Consider the following 19670-nt stretch of genomic DNA (forward strand, 5'->3'; position numbering starts at 1 on the left):
GCATTCTCACAAAAAAACACTTATACACAGGTTACGTTTGCACTAGTATCAATTTCAACAAGAGTTGCGTATTTACCCGTGCCTAACATGCATATTTACGATTTTCTCTGCTGAAGAGAGAAATCTCGAGTTGTAGATCCTTTACGTTCTATGAAAGTGACAATATATTCGTATCTCTTAACAGTTGCTTTTGTGCAATTCACATAATCATATGATGATTATCTCCAGCCAGTGCTCTTCTTAAAAAACACCGTAGTTTGGAATCAATGAGACTAGATTTGCCAGGAACCTAGTTTCCTAGAGACTTAAAACCTCAGAGTGAGCCGGAAATAACCAAGCGGCGCCAATATCATTTGGATTTATGTTAGGTTCTTGCTGAGGTGAAAATGAACTCATTTGGTTCAACATAAGACTATATTCATCAGTTTGATCCCACCGGCAGTCGCCTAACAAAACTCAATGAAGAATGACTACTTCATAGCACTACGTGACAATACACAGGGTTTAAATGATTAAGGTTGTTTCAACTTTTGGATCATCACAGAGCTAAATACGAAATATTGTAATAAGTGATCAAGCAAGACGGGTATAAAGGTATGCAGTACGAACTTTCACTGTACAGAGTCATGTTAAAATAACTGCAAAATATTCAGTTAAAAAATGATGAGTAAAGACAAAGTATTTTCCCAAAGCGCGAACATACTGTGACGACGTATGTTCAGAGGAAACAACAAAGTGATAATTTGTTTAGTACGAGTCATAAAATAGTTTGATTATTCTTATTGTTTAGGAATGAAATATTATGTCGTACAATAAATATTACTGCAAGGAGTCGAAAATATGAATCGACCCCACAACCATACATCATTAAACTTGAGTTCAAAAAAATCACAGATTATCCGGAAGTCTGTACATGAAAAACAACTGTATACATAGAAGACTAAAAAGAGTTCCCTCGAGCACTACACGATTTACCTCACTGGGAAAGCATTAAAAGATTGAAAACATGTAGGCGCAGGAAATGACCAGTAAATTCAATGAAGTGTTTGGAAAGAATAATCGGCAATAAACAGTATATTAGTGTCAAGCATTTAGATTTCTGTAAAAAGGACCAGATAAGTCGATTTCGTTTTGTACAATTTTATGCTAAGGGGACAGTTCAGGAACAATGAAACTAATTTGACAAAATAAACTGAGACAACTCAATAGGTTGTGGAAACAGTGAATGTACAAGATGCGCTGTAAGCGCACGAAAACTACTATAGTTAACAAGACATGAGTTTAAGGCTTAATTGTGTGGTTGCAAAAGTAGTAATGTTAAATCCCTACTTTGAACTCATTGTATTTAGCAAGACAGAGGAAAAGACGAGATCTTGGAACGAGAACAGTAAGACTGGCTGAAAATTGGTGCTAGTATGGAAAACATGTCAGGACTGCTGCTGTGGTCGTCCTAAAGATACCACTGTACGTGCAGGAGTAGGCAATCTTAAGATAGGTATTGTTTGTTGACGACACAAAATGTAATCCGGCATAATATTACTTTGTTGAATTATCCTGCGACGTTGATCTCGCGTGCACATAATGATAGGTTGGTGGTTTGAGTTTCCGAATGAATTGGATAAATGTAGACGATCTAAAGTGGGATATTCATTAGTACGCCATATCATTTCACGATCTTCTTGTGCAGGATCAACGAACAATGCGGAACCCATACCTGGATCCGATAATATGAAACTACGATCGAATTCTTGTTTTATAAAACAATCTTCCTCTTCTACTTCACCTTCGTCATTATCGTCATCAATATCATCTTCATTAGGATTGACAAATGATTTGGAATGTTTTCGCCTGCCGGATGTATATTTTGGTACTATAATGTACGGGTCATTTCGCAATTCACATTTGGAGCCTGTGGATACAGATAAGGGTGTTTCATCAATCGTATATGGAGGTGGGGGCAATTCATGAGCAGTATATCGTGATGCAGAGGTTGGACGAGTATAACCTCGAGGAGCCTTTATATAAGTTGGTTTTGAGTTGGAAGAATTAGATGAGGTTACCATAAAAGGAGATGTACTTTTAACTTGTACATTATTTTCTCCGTCATTATCTGGAGTAGGATAGGGTTTATTCGAATCATTAACATTATCGGCAACCGAAGCCTGCTGAGAAATTGGCAGTTCATCAAGTTCAGAGAAGTAGCCGGGCGTTTGTGAAGTTGTTGAAGAGCTACGAGGACCTCTATTAAACACAAAAGACCATAAATAATGATAAAACAATAAGATTATTTTTTCGCATGTAACAACGCAATAACAGGGGTATCAAGCTAACTGGATATTAGAGTCAAGAAAGGTCGCCACATTTTCGATGTGCGCAAAAATAATATTTCGACATAATCAAGTTGATTTATGAGAAAAATAAACTTACCGGTATCTGACCTTGGCATGTGTCATAATATGAGACTTTAAATTTGTTGATTGAGCAAAGCGTTTATGACAGTTCTCAAAGGGGCATATGTAAGGACGATCACCAGTATGTATACGTACATGTGTACGTAAATTGAAATCCAATGAAAAACGCTTGCCACAACCCTGAAAATTTCAATTTACAACCAAAATAAGGAGATAAAGGTAATTTTATCACGAACACAAAATTTTATGCGATTATCATAAAAAATTTTTAGAAGGTAACTTGAGTAAAAAATACGGACAATTTACCTTTAGTCTTGTTTATCATAGTCTCACCTTGACCGATGTCGTAGAGACAATGCTCTTTTCACTTAGTGTAAAAGTATGAGACATTCAACTAAAGGTTTATTTTGTTGATGTTCGTTTGTCGATAGTTATAAGTGAAACAACAGTTAGTCACAACTTAGGACTTGGACGTATATTCGTCGGTTCAAATTGCCATACCCTATTAGAACAGAGAGATCACGTTATCAGGCTAGACTCCAGAATGGCAGAGGTAGTGGCAATAGAGAAGAATAGGTATCGAAGATACCACTCGAAAAAAAAACATAGATTAGTGAAACAAAAAAGTGATGATGAATTTAGAATCTCAGGATTTGGGTAAAGGCAAAGAATAGATGCACCTGAGCCACTGCAAATGATTTCCAACCACGTCATTAAAAGTCTGTAACCACCAGTTATGATAAAAACGCGGACCCCAATCAGGTAATCTGTATCCAATAGCATGGTTGAGTCTAGTTGTCAATGAGTGTCGGTGATATACTTTCTCATGAATTATTTAGTCGGACAGAAGCAGGTAGACCGCAGTATAAATGACAACTGACAAATATGAGTCACGACAGTCGAGAAACAATAATATACCAATATTTGCCGAATAAGTTACGCTTTGGTGAAAAGTGATATCACGGCACATTTATTTAATTCAGTAACCGGATGGCGATTAAAGCTCGTAGGTATAACACGATTTTCGTAACATTGAGGTGTGAAGTACTCTCATAGGATTGACGGTTTTCTTTGCACTCACTCTATGGTGATCTGTTGGAACGTGTTTAGTACTACCTCGATTTTAGTCTATCGGGTATACAACACTTTGGTGTGAATTTTGCTTTGGACAATGTGAAACTTTGAGTCTAAAAAGGTGAACGGATCTAACAACTCCGAGGTTGATCATTATTTCTGAAGAACTTCCCGCTCTTGTTGGGAACATTACTGAGGTTTTGTAACCCGTTTAATAAGAACACTGAAATGTTTTTTTTGCCACAGCTTTCTGTTTTCTATTTATTTCCAATAGTTATTTAGTTGTGTGATGGCTTATTGTTCTAAGTATAGCTTGTTTCAAATAAATATTGCCTTGAGAGAATCCAAAAACTACCTTTATGATACCAAAACTCACCTCAAAGTTGCATTGGAAAGGCTTTTCACCAGTATGAACTAGTTGATGTCTTTTTAATTTGCTAGATTCAACAAATGCTTTTCCGCACTCAGCACAAACATGTACCCGTGGACCGTGTGTATGCAAATGCTTGCGCATAGCAGAATTGTCACGAAAAAGCTTTCCACAACCTTTATGTGGGCACGGCACCGTACGAAGCATATTGCTAGAGTTCGAGGATCCGTACACAACAGGTGGATTAATGTCATTAGATCCAGAGGATTCCAAACATCCTGGAGCAGGGGCTATAGTGGGTAGTTGGTTGTTCTGACATGCCACTGTTTGATGTTTTGCATTTGGACTGAGAACTGTCAAAACTGATCCACTAGGTGCAAACGTATCATTTTTAATGACATTGGCAACATTAAATCGAGGACTTGCGACAAACAATGTCTCAGATTCATCCATACTAGGTCGGATAATCGATTGTGGTAAACGCTTGAAAGTTACACGAGAATGTCCTTGGAATGACTGTGAACCACCGAAACGATAAGCTGAAAAATAAAAGGTAGGGACGGGCCGCCAATATATATATATATATATATATATATATGAATATTCCTAGAACGGATATATGAGAATGAAATACAGAGTCAAGAATACTGAACTACTTTAATTCCATTGCGATTCGGTCTGAACAGCACAAATATTTACTTAGCCGTAGTCCATGGAAATAGTGTTAAAGCGCGCTAGTTTATAATGCTAAACTCCACAATAGCACACACATAGAATTATTAAGTTTCAAATCAAAGAAACCAAAACAAATGCAACATTAATGGCAGTGTGACTAAACGAACAGAATGTTGATCCAAAAGGATGAATGAAATGGAAGGATTTAAAGTAAATAGCAATAAAACTCGACATTTAAGAGTGAGTTTATTCATTTGTACACAAAATCCTGGCACAAGTGAGCACCAAAAATAAAATGGGTGACACAAATACAGGAGTAACATTGTGAAAAAGAGGAAAGATAGGGAATAAAAATGGTGTATAATAGGAGACGATTCAGTTAACAAAACAACCGTGACTTTCAGTTAAAGTGGTTCCTCTTATGAATGATGTAAGAAGAAACTAGGGTCGGACCATCAATGGCTTCTGTACTGTATCACGTTTGACAACATATTAAGCCACTGAGTTGGACCAGCTACGCAGTCATGGTTGAACAACAGATGCCAGTCCTATGTAGTTTTTTATACATGGTACTACATCGTAAATTGACCACCTTTAGAACCCATCTTCAAAGTTGGTAAGTAATGCGCGATATGGAAGTTTCTAGGATGACATTGGTTGGTGGCGGATTTGCCTCAACTGTCATGTCACCACCAGCACTCTTATACAACTGCCCACATAGGCAAACTTCTCGACTACCTTTAATAGCTAACCACATAGTGCCTGCGCATGCTTTCGACATTATTTCAGAAGTCCTTTGCATTTAGATGGGATGTGCACCCCATATATATAGTTCCCAACTAAAAAATACGATTATATCGACTCTATTTAGGAAGTCTGGACTTCTGATAGATAGTCAGTGACCCTAAGGGTTGGTGCCATGTTCTGTTTCACTAACCGCCAATCTTCTAATCCGCTCAATCCACGTCTGGATAGGACTGAAACATACATCGACTGCCCTTACCAATGTAAGCTTACAGCCTGATAAACTGACTTATCATATTTACCTTGTACCCTATGTCCTACCGCAGCATTGCACACGCAGTTCTTCTACACTATGAGTAATGTTTTGAGGACACCTACGACCAAAGACTTGCTTTTCAAATGTCTTCTTTATCTATAGGTTATACTTAACAGAGTTAATTGTTAAGCGGCATACTTGACTATGCCACAAATGACGTAAGTTGAAGAAGCTTGTTGTGCCCTGATTTCATTAGATAGAAACCCACAAGCGTTGATGAGACTCCCAAGATAAGCAAATTGATCAACGCGCTTAAATACTTTACTACTAATCACTAGTTTAGGGATTGATATAGACCAGTTTAGGAGTAAAATTTTGCATGTATGAGGGGAACGCATCTCAAACATGATTCTAATGTGAGATCAGTCAAATACTGTCTCAAGGTCAAGAAATACTATTATTACAGGACGTTGCCAAGTGTCTCCGTTAAAAAACCTGACGAATGGTGAATATCTGGTCGACACATCCACGTCTAGGTTTATAATCAGTCTAGTTATACCGAGTTTGCTCTTCGTTAGTCCTAATTAAACGCTGGATGATTATTGAGGCTAATTTTTGAAACGATGTATATCAGTCTGGCTGACTTATGTGGGTATTACAAGATCTCCATGTTTTTTAGGGGGATGTGAAGCCCCTAAATACAACTTGGGGGATCAATACTCGTTACATTAATTTATATAGTATGAATTATACTTATGGACTTTTAATGGATTTCTCACCGATTGGCGTTCACCGATAATTAACCAGTTCCTGAACGATAATCACTATAACCGATACATAACTGTTTACTTAAGGTGTATTTTGAATTTCACTACTCTTGATCAACAAGGCTTCGATACAGATATTCACATTTTTACTCTACTTAGCGAAGAAGCGGAGAGGGGATTGGTAGTCTCGTTCACCATACTGAAGTTGTGAAATGCTAGCTTAGTGCACGACCATTTCAACTCTCATAATTTCGAACTATCAGCTAGACCATTTGGATAAAACTCCACCTAACTGACTCTAGTTAATATATTATCCGACTATTATTTTGAGAGATCGTCGGGCTTAACTCACTAGGTTATACTCGACTTTGGTACTTTTTATCGTCAGATTGATGAGTGGTCCAGACTGTCCGTTATATTGGACGTAGAGCCTGACAAAATATACGTAGCACACTAGCTCTTACAATGAGTGTTCCAGGAAGTCAAACGAACATTTACCTGAAAAATGAGATTATAAACACACGACATGGTTCAGATCACTAGTCAACCTCATTGACTGATGCAATGTTTTAGTTTGTCCACCTATAGTTTCCTTTCAACTTACTCTTACACCCGTCAGTACTGCATGTCAAGATAAGGGGTGGTTTGGGGTACGTAACACATCTTAATGGGCACAAACTAGTCATGAGGGATAGAAAGGAATCTTCATCAAGTACCTCTGTATTGCAAACCCAGTATATAAGAACGTGGACTTCTCAAGCACCAAAAAACGTAATTAGCAGCCTCTAATTCAACAAAGGCGTCTCCATGTGAGAGATAATCTACAAATTTAAAATAAACTCTCACTTTTAGGAGTACACAATGGTGACACTCAAAGTTGGAAGTGGGGATTACTGCCGAATGTTATTAAACGTAGTCGACTCAGGTGATGGTTTGCTGTATGATCTGGCTATAGAGGTGCTCCACAAAAGAAACTTTGGCAGATGATATGAACTTTGGCGCACCTATCGGATACTTAAACAAAGTCTTAACTAACGGAATTGAAAATCAGAAATAAGGCTAATCAAGTATTGGTATGTCCATATCCCGAAATCAGATGGTGCTAGAATTTTATCTGTGCATACAGGACAAAAAGTGAAATCAGACTTATTTTTCGGGCTTGTTGCTTGCGAGCTCCAGCTAAGTTAAAGGTGATTACGAAAGCTTATAATTTAAGACAACATTAGTCAGGCAATTCAAACATTGATAAGTGTAATCGCAGTTCTTGTCACATCAGCTTAGATAACCAGGGATAAAGTACTACTTGCATAAGCAAGACGTTAACATTTGTCTAGTCTCCGAAGTACAATAAGTGAACCGACACCGTTATATGAGCATTTTACATCGTCTAAGGATGAGTCATTCGGAAATCACGAGACCATAATTACAGATGCATAAAATCCTCAGTATACTAAGATTTCAGCGACAAATGTTTTAAAGGTTACCTACTACAACACTCACGAAAAACCTAAAGGAGTTAATAATTTCGCAACAAGTTTTATCTAGCGTAATGAATAGGAAGATGCGTAATAACGAGGGACGCCAAGATACATACACAAATCGACAAACAATTATTAAAATTTTACTTTGAGGAAGCAATCGAGTCCCAATTGTTCCACTGGCACCCAAAGGGAAATGGCGCCGATAACGTGGTTGTCCATGCAAGATATGAATTTGTTTGTGACCAGCAGATGAAGAGTACCGGCGATTAAACAAAAAGCTTTTCCCATTAAAACTTTCAACTGCGTTGCCATATACGACGTACGGCAGGTTTCCTGTATACAAATATTAAATATGTAGACTACTTACCCAAGTCAGTTTCAGGGTCAACTTTTATTGATTGATGGGTGTATGGAAGTTTAGAACGTGAGTACTTTATATTTTGCGCCCCATCGTCCGGATCCGAAGGCTCACGATTGTCTGGTTCCTGCTTAGTTAAGTTAATGTGTCGATTTTTCGTCTTTTTCCGCTTTAAATTGACACGTTCATTAGAAGAGTCGTTAGATTCATCCGCCGTAGCTATAGTGGAATCACATACAGGTACACTTTCCGGGCTGTTACTTGTATCATTTCCAATAACTTCTTCCCTTACACCGAGAAGGTCATTAGGATCCATTAAAAATAGGTCGCCGTAAGGATCACGACCAACAACACCAGGACATCCGTTGTCGAAGCCGATCTCAGTCAATTCACCCGATAGTGTTTCAGGTACAGAATCAAATACATCACTCTTCAGAAGACTCTCTTCGTCTTCAAAATACTCCTGCTTAACAGCCGAGTCATTCAATAAAACCTCAGACATCGCAATCCCTCAATACGAAAACTATCATAAGGAATCCGTCGAATCCAAAACGAACGCGGAGCTATCGGTCGTTGCACACGAGATGTTTAAAACAAAACCCCGTTTGAACCTAAATTACCTCTAACCACCTTCAAATTCTAAGCTACCTGCCTCAACAAGCGCACTTGTAGTTTCACATTTAACGAAACACTTCCACATCTGTAGTTTAAAATGGAATATTTATAATTTTCTCTCTGAAATATAAACCAAACGAATTCAAAGGGTTTTCATGCTTGTGTATTAGTGGATATACTCAAGATCGTCTCCTCAATTAGATAACCAGTTTTCAAATTCCGTTAACTTAAATTTGTTCTAAATATCTAACAACTTCAGTCCCTCATTCAATTACCTTTCCAGTTGATTTTTCTTTGACTACGCCATATTTAACTTGTTGGAGTCAAACTGTCTAAAGCTCGGACTATGAACAGTCAAACTACTCCAGTAGCTGTTTTAGGACTTCTGTCGGTCCCAAGCCTACACTGAGGAGGAGGGTTGGGCTTGGGGTCAGCAACCCCACCCCGTAGAAAACAACCTTGCTAAAAAAGCTAACCAGAATAAAGAAATTCAGCCATTTAAACTCTGTCTTCCGAGTTAAACGATCTTCAGTAGGAAGAATTATGACGCGTCGTGGTGAAAGCCAACGTTCTTCTGCATTCACTAGGCCGATGTCCCACATAACGATCAGAGCATCAAATAATATAGGTACATGGAATTTCCGGACAATGTAGGAGACCGGGGTGACCAATCAAGTAGCTGTTGAAATAAGGAGACACAACATCGTGGTAGTTGGATCCAGTGAAACCCACTGAACTCAAGCTGAACAGAAAATGATAAATTCTGGGGAAATGTTGCTGTACTCCAGTTACGAAGAGGAATATTCTCTATACACTCAGGTAGTTACTCTGATGCTGTTCAAACAAGCACAAAATACACTTATAGGATGCAAATCTCACGGATCCAGGATCATCAAAGCATCCTTTAAGATAAAGAAGAAGGGAATCATAATGAATGTTATCGAATGTTATGCACCCACCAATGTTAGGAACAACGACAATGAAGATAAGTTCTGTGAGAGGCTGTAATCAGTCATAACGTAGAAAGCACATCACCACTCTAATGAACGTTAAAGTCGGAATGGACAGCACCGGGTATATAGATATCATGGAACGATATAGGCTAGGCGAGAGAAAGGAAAATGGGGATAGATTTACAAATCTATGTGCACTCAACAAACTGGTTATACACTGGATATCGAACCAGCACACACAGACCTCCCTTTAGATGTCACTCCACCAACGATCGAAAAGATTAGGATAGCTACCAGACAAACCTCACAATGCACCAACTTAAGCACCAAAGTCAGACATATACGTTACTGCAAAGATGATGCATAAACTATTGGGGAAGACGTCGGAGGAAGAACAAGTACCTACAGAGAAGGAAAGGATACTTGAGCAATTGTGAGAACTACAGAAGCATCACAATACTATTGGTACCAGGAAAGGTTTTCAACAGTGTTGCTGTATCAAATGAAAGATTCGGTAGACACCCAACCTTGAACTCAACGGGTTGAATTCAGCAAGGATTGGTCGTACACAGACCAAAACACGACACTACAGATCATTGTTGAACAATCGACTGAATGGAACTCGTCACTGTACATCAACTTACTTGACTATGACAGGGAGTTTGACGGTGTGAATATAAGATCCTCATTGAAACTTCTTCGACACTATGGTGTCCTTGAGAAGATCATCAATATCATACGGAATTCATTCGATGGAATACACTTCAAAGTGGTGCATAAACTACTACTGACGGATGAATTCCAAGTGAGGATCAGAGCTAGACAAGGCTGTCCACACCCTTTTTTTCTTCTGGTGGTCGACTGAATTATCAAGACTTCGACATCTGACGGGAAGCACGGAATGCAATAGACAGCCTATATGCAACTAGATGATTCGGACTCGGCAGATGACCTGGCGCTTCTATCTCATGTGCACGAACAAATGCAGTTGACGACAACTGGTGTAGCAGCAGCCTCTGCACCAGGAGGCCTTAACATACACAAGTGAAAAAGCAAAATCCTCAAATGTAAGACGGAGAAGACCAACCCCATCACATGTAGCAGAAATAAGTTTTCAAAATCGATAGCTCTGTAAATCTTCGATATTTGATGCTGACTGCATTACTTTTACCTGATTTACCTGGCTGAAGGCGCTCGTTCATGCTTCCGCACTAGATCACGAGTGGATACCCTGTGCTCATCTTCTCCTACAACCGCTAACCAGCTAAGATCTGTCACTTTTTGATATATCGATATTCTATCAAATATATCTTCGAACGGCTTCACTTCTGACTTCTGGATTGACTGGGTTGGCACATTTCGATTATAAAAGGTGCTACTAGTTGAGATGTCAAACTTCGAATAATTGCGGCATCATTACACACCTGATGGAGAAACGCTGGAGGAGGTGTAAACTTTAACGTACCTAGACGGCAACATCGAAGAACCTTATGCTGAGAACTCTATGTTGTACCAACACATAATATTGAATAGAGCCATTAATAATAGTAAAAGCGTGGAGGACCTGATGCAAACGTTAAGATGAGGATTGGCAAGGAAAGGAAAGTATTCCTACAGATGAACAACGTATGGAACTCAAACACAACTGTGAACTAATATCAAAGTAGACTGTATAAACCCATTGAGACATTAAATAAGAAAAATTAGTTCAGTGAGGAGTTCCTTTCTTCAGTGGACTCGTTTTCAAAGCTGTAAAATTGCAAATATATACTTATTATACAGGATGATAATAATTTAAGGGTGACAGAGAACATTCTTCTTAGCAACATTGCGAATAGCATTCTCTAGCCTATCATTGTTTGCCAATAATCTTAAAGGTAAATTATTGCATCTGACCAACTCAGTGTGCATTTACCAATTTACCTACTTGTGTGGAGCTAGGTGTATGGGTCGTTCGATGCGTACTTCATTCAAAAGGACTCAAAAACATTATCCAGCGTGGCTAAAAAGAGGATAAAACGGCTCAATAAGAAGTTCAATAATCCAACACCTTGTGAGCACACGTCACACAATTAAGACAAACTCTGCGTTCACAGTCATCTACAAGGTAAGTAGACGTTTTTCAAAGACAATTGGAACGCATCTTCGTTGCATTGCTTAGGCGATAGCCATACATCTGAAAAAACCAGAATTGTGTGTCCAAAAGCGATTGATACAACCTCTTGTTTTACCATGGTCATAATGTCTTGTAATTTTTACTTCCTTTCTTCACACTCTTCTTCCTTTACAGGCATCTACTTCACCTTCTACCCCTAACGTGTTCATTTCTGTTTCTATGATCATCCTGATTAGGTTTAATCTCAATTTCAACACTTTATCTTATCACGCTAAGCCATCGTTTCCCAATGAGTATTTAAGCCATTAACAATCAAACGATTAAACTTTCCTTGTTGAAAAAAATTTTTAATACCTTTGTTTATTTTACCTCACCGTCAACTTATCTAACAGAAGTTTATTGTCAGTATTATTATAATTATTATCATCCTGTAAATTAAGTATATATTTGCGATTGTACACCTTTGAAAATGAATTCGCTGAAAATAGAACTCTTAGCCGAACTAATCTTTCTTATTAAATACCGAAGTCACAATCCCCAATACGAACATCAGGACAGTTTTACTGTACGGAGCTGAAACTTGGAGAACTACAAACAATTGTCTACGTAATATACTCAGTGTCCGTTGGCCGGATACCATCAGCAAAAGCCTACTAGGAGAGACGATAAACCAGGTTCCAGCTCAAGGGGAAATTAAGGAAAGGCGCTAGAAGTGGATAGGACATACTTTATGGAAATCATCAAACTGCACAGCTAGGCATGTTTTAACTTGAAATCGTGAAGGGAAACGGAAAAGAGGAAGACCGAAGAACATACTGAGTCGATAATTGGAAGCAGATATGAATGGCAACTAAAGACAATTGTCCAGGACAGAGTTGGATGGAGAATAGTGGTGAACAGTCTATTCTCCTTCACGACGGGTAACACGCAAAAGTGAATGAGTGAATCATTTACGAAATCAGACTAACATGATTATAAATTATTGCATGCATTTGATTAGTCTTTGGATCTTTACAGCCTTTCAGAAATAACTCTTCAATTTGATGTATTTACATATTAGTATATATCGTCACTGTCAACATACTTAAGAAAGTAATTACTTCCATTATGACTTCGGTTTGTATTTAATAAATTCATGTAAACTGTCAGCAATGAATAAAATAATCTCAATCAAAGAAATGTTTTCAGAACATTTGTAACTCTTTCAGTTGTAGTATCTTAACCGTAATTATGTATTCTTACTAATTTAATTGATAAAACTTTTATATTTGAAGGTAAAGATGCATTTGTCACTGCATTCATTTATCACTTTATATATCTCAACTGAACTTACAGCCCAAATTTCAAAGAGTAATTCACGAAACTGTAACTAAATCCGACTGAGACATTATTGAAACTTTGATTTCAGAAAAATATTTCTCAATAACCTCATATTATTTAAATGAGTATATAAATTCAGACTGTTAGTCCATCAGGCTTTTCATATAAGAGCTTAGTCGTAAATAGAACATCCATTGGCATTATATGATATTTAGCTCCGTGCAATATTATATTTTACTATTCCAAGATATATGATAAAATTGATGAATTGTCTTCAGTCGAAAACAGGATGTTCAATGTTGTCAAATATTCTTCACTTTGTATGTCGAACAAAGTAGGTTGATCATGCTCATCAATAAACTTAATCTTTTACATAAACTTGTACTTGATTAATGAGTTGCATGACAAAAGGGAGTTCATATCAAACAACCCTATCAGAAACAAACTTGGATGAAATATAAGTTGGAGATATTAACAAAGCAAGACTTTTGAAGTTATAAGTGATGTGAATAGACTGGGAAAATGTATGAAGTTCCTAATGTGATACTTGATCTTTGTAACTGGTATGACTTTTTGACAAAGTTAGTGTACTTCACCGCACATTTTAAAAGTAGATATCAATTTGCTTCATTCTTTTCTAGTACGGTATAATATTTTTGTGTTTATTGAATGGATTGCCTGAGACAGAATTCGATGGAGAATGCCGGTAGGCAGCCTATACACCTTCACGAGGGGTAACAGATGTAGGTAACTCATAAGTATCTGTTAACTCAACGCACAGCTATTTCGTCGACTGAAAATCAATTAGTTTGACTGATTGATGTAGTTGCTATCTTTAAGTCTGTGTTTAGTGATGAAGCTGGTGTTATTACTGTAAATATGCGTTATCAACTGAAACATATTATTACATATTGTGGGACGCGTGATCCACAATTAAAAGTTCAAATTCAGTCGATCTTGAGTGAATTTCATAGTAAGTTATGAGAAGATTTGCTGTATGAAACGTCCCCACGATTCATCAATATGAATGGGTTTCAGAATATCAAATGACTTTGAAATCAAGTCCTTATATATTCTTAGTAAGAAACCCTTGAATTAGTTGACATTACAAATAATCTGTTTTAATTTTCTTGTAATGATATGGTGACTTCGACCAACAAGCATTTTTATCATGACAATTCAACATCAGTTGTAATGAATTTATATCTAATAAAGTAAAGCTAAAAGTTAAAATCGAGAAATATCAGGCATTTCTAAACTCCACTTAAATCATTACAGAATCTGACGGGTTAGTGGAACTCATTTGAAGGAAGAACAGTATGTCATGAACATCTAAATGTGCAATTACTAACACATACGCTATAGAATCTAAACCTGATAAATTAACGAAAAAAAGGTGTTATCTGAATGAAATGAATAGAGTATTTAACAAGACTGCGTTACAGAAAAATATAATTTAGTGAAAGAATGAAAATTACTAAAAAGCAAAAATTATTTATGAAAAACCAAACAAAAATAGTATGGGAAATATTGTAAAAAGAAATAATAAAAATGCATTCATTGAATAACACTGATAACAGAAAGGAGTGAGCTTTTATTGTAGAAAAACGTTAGTTTTATACAAAATCGCATATTTAACAAAAAAAAAAATAGTTTTTATACAAGAAACCTATAGGACAAAAATATATTCCTTATTTGATTAGAACAAATAACAATAAAACTGAAAACGTTCAAGTTTAGGTAAACATAAAGAACCTGAGAGTGGAGATTCCGACATCAAAAATTTGAAGAGACAATTGAAAGAATGTCGGTCAAGAAATTTTAAAATCTATAGAGAGTTCACATTCATTACTGCTTTTCCAGCTTGCTGTAATAAGTCTCGTGATGTAAGAATACACGATGTAGCAATAAGCAGATTCCATCTTCTCCGTTTAGCAACAAATCTAAGAGCTGCAACTTCACCATATGTACAACCGCCAGGAAATGCTACGACAATAGGTTGATCAGTGCTTATGAGAGGTAAAGGATGTGGAGCTGGGGCATTTGGACGGTTCTTCTTAAAAAATATATCATGCTGATATCCTGCAGCTGTTAATGTTGGATCACAGAGATTAACGAGACCCAGATTTGAAGCAACTTATGGGATAAAAAGAGAAAATACTTTAACTTGATTTACAAAAATCTACTTATTTGCGGTCTCTAGAAAATAATAATATTTCAACAGTTGAAGGTTTGACTATGTATTAGAATAATAATAATATATAAAATAACGGGATTATAAATCCATTATTATGATTAGTGTGCAAAATACATGTATCATGGAATTAGAAAATCACGTATTGTAGAAGGTAATTAATGAGTAAACTAATTCAGTTTAAGAAATTGTATTCACTTAACGAGTATTTTTGCAATGATAATAATAAACCAACTAAACTAAAATAACTATGAGAAGTGAAAGTTTACGTTAATAGTTGTTTCACAGATATTTCAGTCGATTATCATATTATGTAAGTGAAGTAAAAACTTCAATACAGTAGAATTAGTCTCTGTGAAATAGTCTTTGAATTAAAAAGATTAATAGGTGTTTGATTTCTAGTTGAACCCTTTGTTATGAAATGAAATAGAGAAAATCGTAAGAAGAATGATGTGAAAATTTCGGGAAAAGTTATATATAATATGACGTATGCAACTTATGCTGACAGATATAAGTACTATGTAGCAGCAATCTGAAGTGGGATGCCTGGCAGCGGAAGATTGAATTGTAGAGAACAGGAATGTAAAACGAGAGCAATTGTAATAACAACAGAATTGAAAGAATCATGAAGAATGTAAAGGACAACTGAAGAAGGATGTGCAAATAACGTATTTAATGTATGGTTTTCATATTTCATGAAAGCACTTTGTAATGAGGTACTACTGAAAATTAAAAGAAACCTACTTGTATACTATTTTAACAAGTTATAAGTAACTTCACAATATACTCACTTATAAAACCAAATCAAGTAAAGAATCACTAGAGATTTAATAAACAGTTACATGCTGTTTTTATTTCATTTCAAATACATAAAAATTATAACTTCTTATAAAATAAGTAAACAGATGAAAAATGATTAAAATATTCTTTGTTTTTTCACAGATGAAGTTACGAGTCAAGTTAGATCACCACTGGAAACCTGGAAGCATTGGACGACCGTATTGTCCTAGTGAGCAACTGCAATTCTGTACACAGGATATGAACCCAGGACCTTCGGTTTCGTGGGCGTACACTTTACCTTTAGATCGCTGAGATCACATCTAACGGTGTTAATATCTAACTTCTATCGATTCATGATCTTGCACAACCCATTATCGACTAGTGAATTAAGCCGTAAAAATACTACGATTTCCATAAATACCCGTACTAATAATAATCTTCTTCTCAAAAGTGACTAGCTTCAAGATGGATTTCCTGGAATTCTAGAGAGAAACCGTGACCACTGAAGTCCAATCTGTATCGGGTGTGAGACAGTTATCCATCTCAAACAAGGGATGAAGGGTTATGCAAGATCATGGATTGATTGAAGTTAGACAATAACACCAATGGATGCCAGCTCAGTGGTCTAGAGGTGAAATGTTCGTTCAAGAAACCGATGTTCTGGGTCCGAGTCCTGCGTGCGGGATCGTGGGTGCGTACTGCTGAGGAGTCCTATACTACTAAAGACAATGGGATACAAATTAGTCTTTCTGTGTGGAGAGGGGGAGAGTAAAAAGCAATGGTTAGCATAGAATAATAATACTAACTTTATATTTATGTCAAGCTATCGTTAGCCATAAATAGTTAAATATAAAACCAATAGAAGCTAACTGATTGAACTGATGAAAGAATTTTAGTGTGATATACATGATATTGTATATCTCTATACAGAGTTTTCTAGTTGATAGTAATAGGCAATAGAACTGTTTATAAACGCAAGGCAAAAAATGTTTCATACAAATTCAATTTGCTTTATTGATCTGATTCAATACAATGATATAGTAAGAATGGATTTGTACTGATGATGATACATGAATTACTGACTAATGCAATTGTCACTTCATAAATCTTGTGCTACTGACTAGCAGAAATGTGAAATGACATCGTCTAACCTATGACTGTGAAGATTTATTGTTTAGTAAAAATAAAACTCTCAACATACATATTACATAAACATTGGTACAAGAGGGCACCAAATGCATATGGGTCACACAGTTATCATATATTTTTGTGAGGACTGTTACACTACCCGGGCGCCCAAACCGAAAATAACAATGAAAAATAATTGTAAAATTTATTTTGATTGCCCTAACCGCAAAATAAAGTGTTTCAATTAAATTATTCAAACTGCCATAACAGTACAAATCAAAGGTTGATGTAGAAAGTTTGTTTTTATTTTAGTTATCACTTGACAGTTTTAAAATATTGATTTCTAATCTAATTAGTTAAGAATATAAGGCTTACAAAATATCAAGGAACTTCCTCTTTGTAATTGACACTATAAGGAGAAACATACCTTCAGATGGAAGACCCATTCGTTTAAGTGCTTCGATTAATTGTGGCTGGGCAATTAGTTCAAAGTCTGAATGATTTTGCTCAGCAGAAGAAGAGTTTGATTTAACAGATTGAAATTTAGAATCTAGAAGACCAGCTGACCAAACAGACTCTAAAAGCCGAACAACTAAGGGACAATGCTGACCAGAATAAACATATGTAGGTGAAATAACCGTACGATCAACATGTCGATTGGCCTGATTCCAATTGCTCAACTGTAACAAATGATGTAGATAACTGAGAGGAAAAAAAGTATTAAAAAATATTTATTTGATTAAATTATGAATGTACCGTAGACTAATTTATTAAAAAGGGCAATAATACCTTGGTTTACTAATTAGATAGGAAGATTTGCAAAAATTTCATCGTATAGCCAAAATTAGTTACGTAATTTAGTTGCATAAACAGTAGTAAATTCAGAAGAAAAAAATCTTATGTATCAAGTGAGACTAAGTTGTGATTGGTTACTAAGTGAAGACATATATCCGGCTGTAATAAACACAAAGATCATTTTTATACATCATAAGGTTGATTTCTACACGGGTTTCACTGTGTTGGTTACTTGTAAATTGTGTTAATAAACTATTGTCTACTTTAATGTGGTTCTCAATAGTTGGTTGGATATTGAATTTCTGAGTCACGCATCTCGTAAAATACTGAAACCGATGGAGTTGCTGAGTTCTCTGAACTAATTAGTTTAATTGTTGGTCTAGTCCCTTGATCAGTATTATACCATATTATCTAGTGTCCTAGTGATAGGATCACAAGAGAAAACAATGGTTTATTCTGTTGCAAGCTCTTCACAATCTTCATCAAAATATTTCAGTTGATAATTTCCATGTGAAGGCTTGTATGCTTCCACAGAAGTGGGACACCATAATAATTAGCTACAGCAAAGTCATCTTACAAGTTTATTTAGATTTTGTTGTAAAGGTGATGTACATCTAAACAACACAAAAAGACTGAGTATTTAGTCTTTATAAAAACGATTACAGTATTGGTGTTTCCGATTGCCCTACGGTAAATGCTATTGCTTACGAACGATTGAAGATCTTTCTGATACGACGAAAAATATAGGTACAGACCGGTGGTCTGTCAAATAACAACACCTCAAAGTTAGTAATCCGTACGCTAATAGAGATAGAGAAGACAAGATTTACCAGATATATTCCGCACAGAAGTCAAAAATTGAACAGGAACAACTCTATTTTTACAGTAACAATCAATCACCCTGGGGCACAACAAAAATTGTAAATTAAAAGTGATAACAACCAAGTAGGTGACAACAAATGGTACAGCAGAAATGAACTAGGAAAATGTCATTAACACTATTCTTCAGACAAAGAACTAGGATGTAATAACTAAAAACCGGGTAACCTGATCTATTTTCAACAGACAGAAAAAAAAATTAAAACTTGAATAAGTTAAAATGAGAACATGAGAAAGCAGAAAATGTAAATAGTATGTAAACTATGGTAAGTGCAATAAAAAATAAATACATCTGTACTATGACTGACTTGTTAGAAAGGAAGGTCAGTCAAGATTGCTATTTAACCGAAATTGGTCTATGGTTTGAAGTATTTTAAAACTGAACAATTTGGACAAAACTCAGATTAGAATATCAGAACTGTTCTATACTTAAATTTGATGTTGTTATTTAGCTTTTAATGTCACATTGAGATAGGATAACATTAAAAATCTTTAGTTTAGTCAACTTATTATTAGATTTACTAGGATGAAAGTCAATTAGGAACCATTTACGGTTCTAAGCTCAATACAAAATGATGAACAACTGAATACGAAAAGCGTTTGTTCCCTTCCCTACACGCAAATGCTTAATGAGATAACCTTTTGGTTCAACTAAGCCAGAGATACTCACTGAGGACACTGGGTGATGGAAACGATACACTGCTAATTAACAGAAGTTGAAGAGTGTGAGGGGAATGTCCGAATAGTGACTGAT

General features: G+C 36.1%; 2 protein-coding genes across 3 annotated transcripts in view; both read right to left on the reverse strand.

Annotated features, from left to right (window-relative positions):
- Positions 1 to 2023: 2023 nt before the first annotated feature.
- On the reverse strand, positions 2024 to 8994 carry MS3_00003985 (uncharacterized protein). Its single transcript, XM_051211863.1, has 3 exons — positions 8146 to 8994; positions 2428 to 8111; positions 2024 to 2241 (listed from the first exon to the last, which is right to left on the reverse strand). The coding sequence occupies exons 1-2, from the start codon at positions 8636 to 8638 to the stop codon at positions 7771 to 7773; spliced, it is 834 nt and encodes a 277-aa protein (XP_051071974.1). The 5' UTR covers positions 8639 to 8994; the 3' UTR covers positions 2024 to 2241; positions 2428 to 7770.
- Positions 8995 to 14260: 5266 nt separating this feature from the next.
- VPS33B (Vacuolar protein sorting-associated protein 33B) overlaps positions 14261 to 19670 on the reverse strand; it is a 28822-nt gene continuing 23412 nt past the window's right edge. Inside the window, exons 11-12 of one of the 2 annotated variants that reach the window (XM_051211864.1) lie at positions 17670 to 17944; positions 14261 to 15276 (exon numbers count right to left, since the gene is read on the reverse strand). In XM_051211864.1, the coding sequence (XP_051071975.1) occupies positions 14969 to 15276; positions 17670 to 17944 (583 nt within the window). In that variant the 3' untranslated portion in view covers positions 14261 to 14968. Of the gene's footprint in view, positions 15277 to 15534; positions 17945 to 19670 lie in introns of those variants that run through there. The other variant, XM_051211865.1, reaches the window with a different exon arrangement.

The sequence above is a fragment of the Schistosoma haematobium genome, chromosome ZW (assembly GCF_000699445.3).
Source record: "Schistosoma haematobium chromosome ZW, whole genome shotgun sequence".
NCBI classification, from domain to species: domain Eukaryota; kingdom Metazoa; phylum Platyhelminthes; class Trematoda; order Strigeidida; family Schistosomatidae; genus Schistosoma; species Schistosoma haematobium.

Excerpts from the sequence above, each read along its gene's own strand:
- MS3_00003985 (XM_051211863.1), bottom strand. The coding sequence starts at position 8,638 with ATGTCTGAGGTTTTATTGAATGACTCGGCTGTTAAGCAGGAGTATTTT. Across the intron at positions 8,112-8,145 it reads TGACCCTGAAACTGACTTGG|GAAACCTGCCGTACGTCGTA; the intron begins GTAAGTAGTCTA and ends ATTTGTATACAG.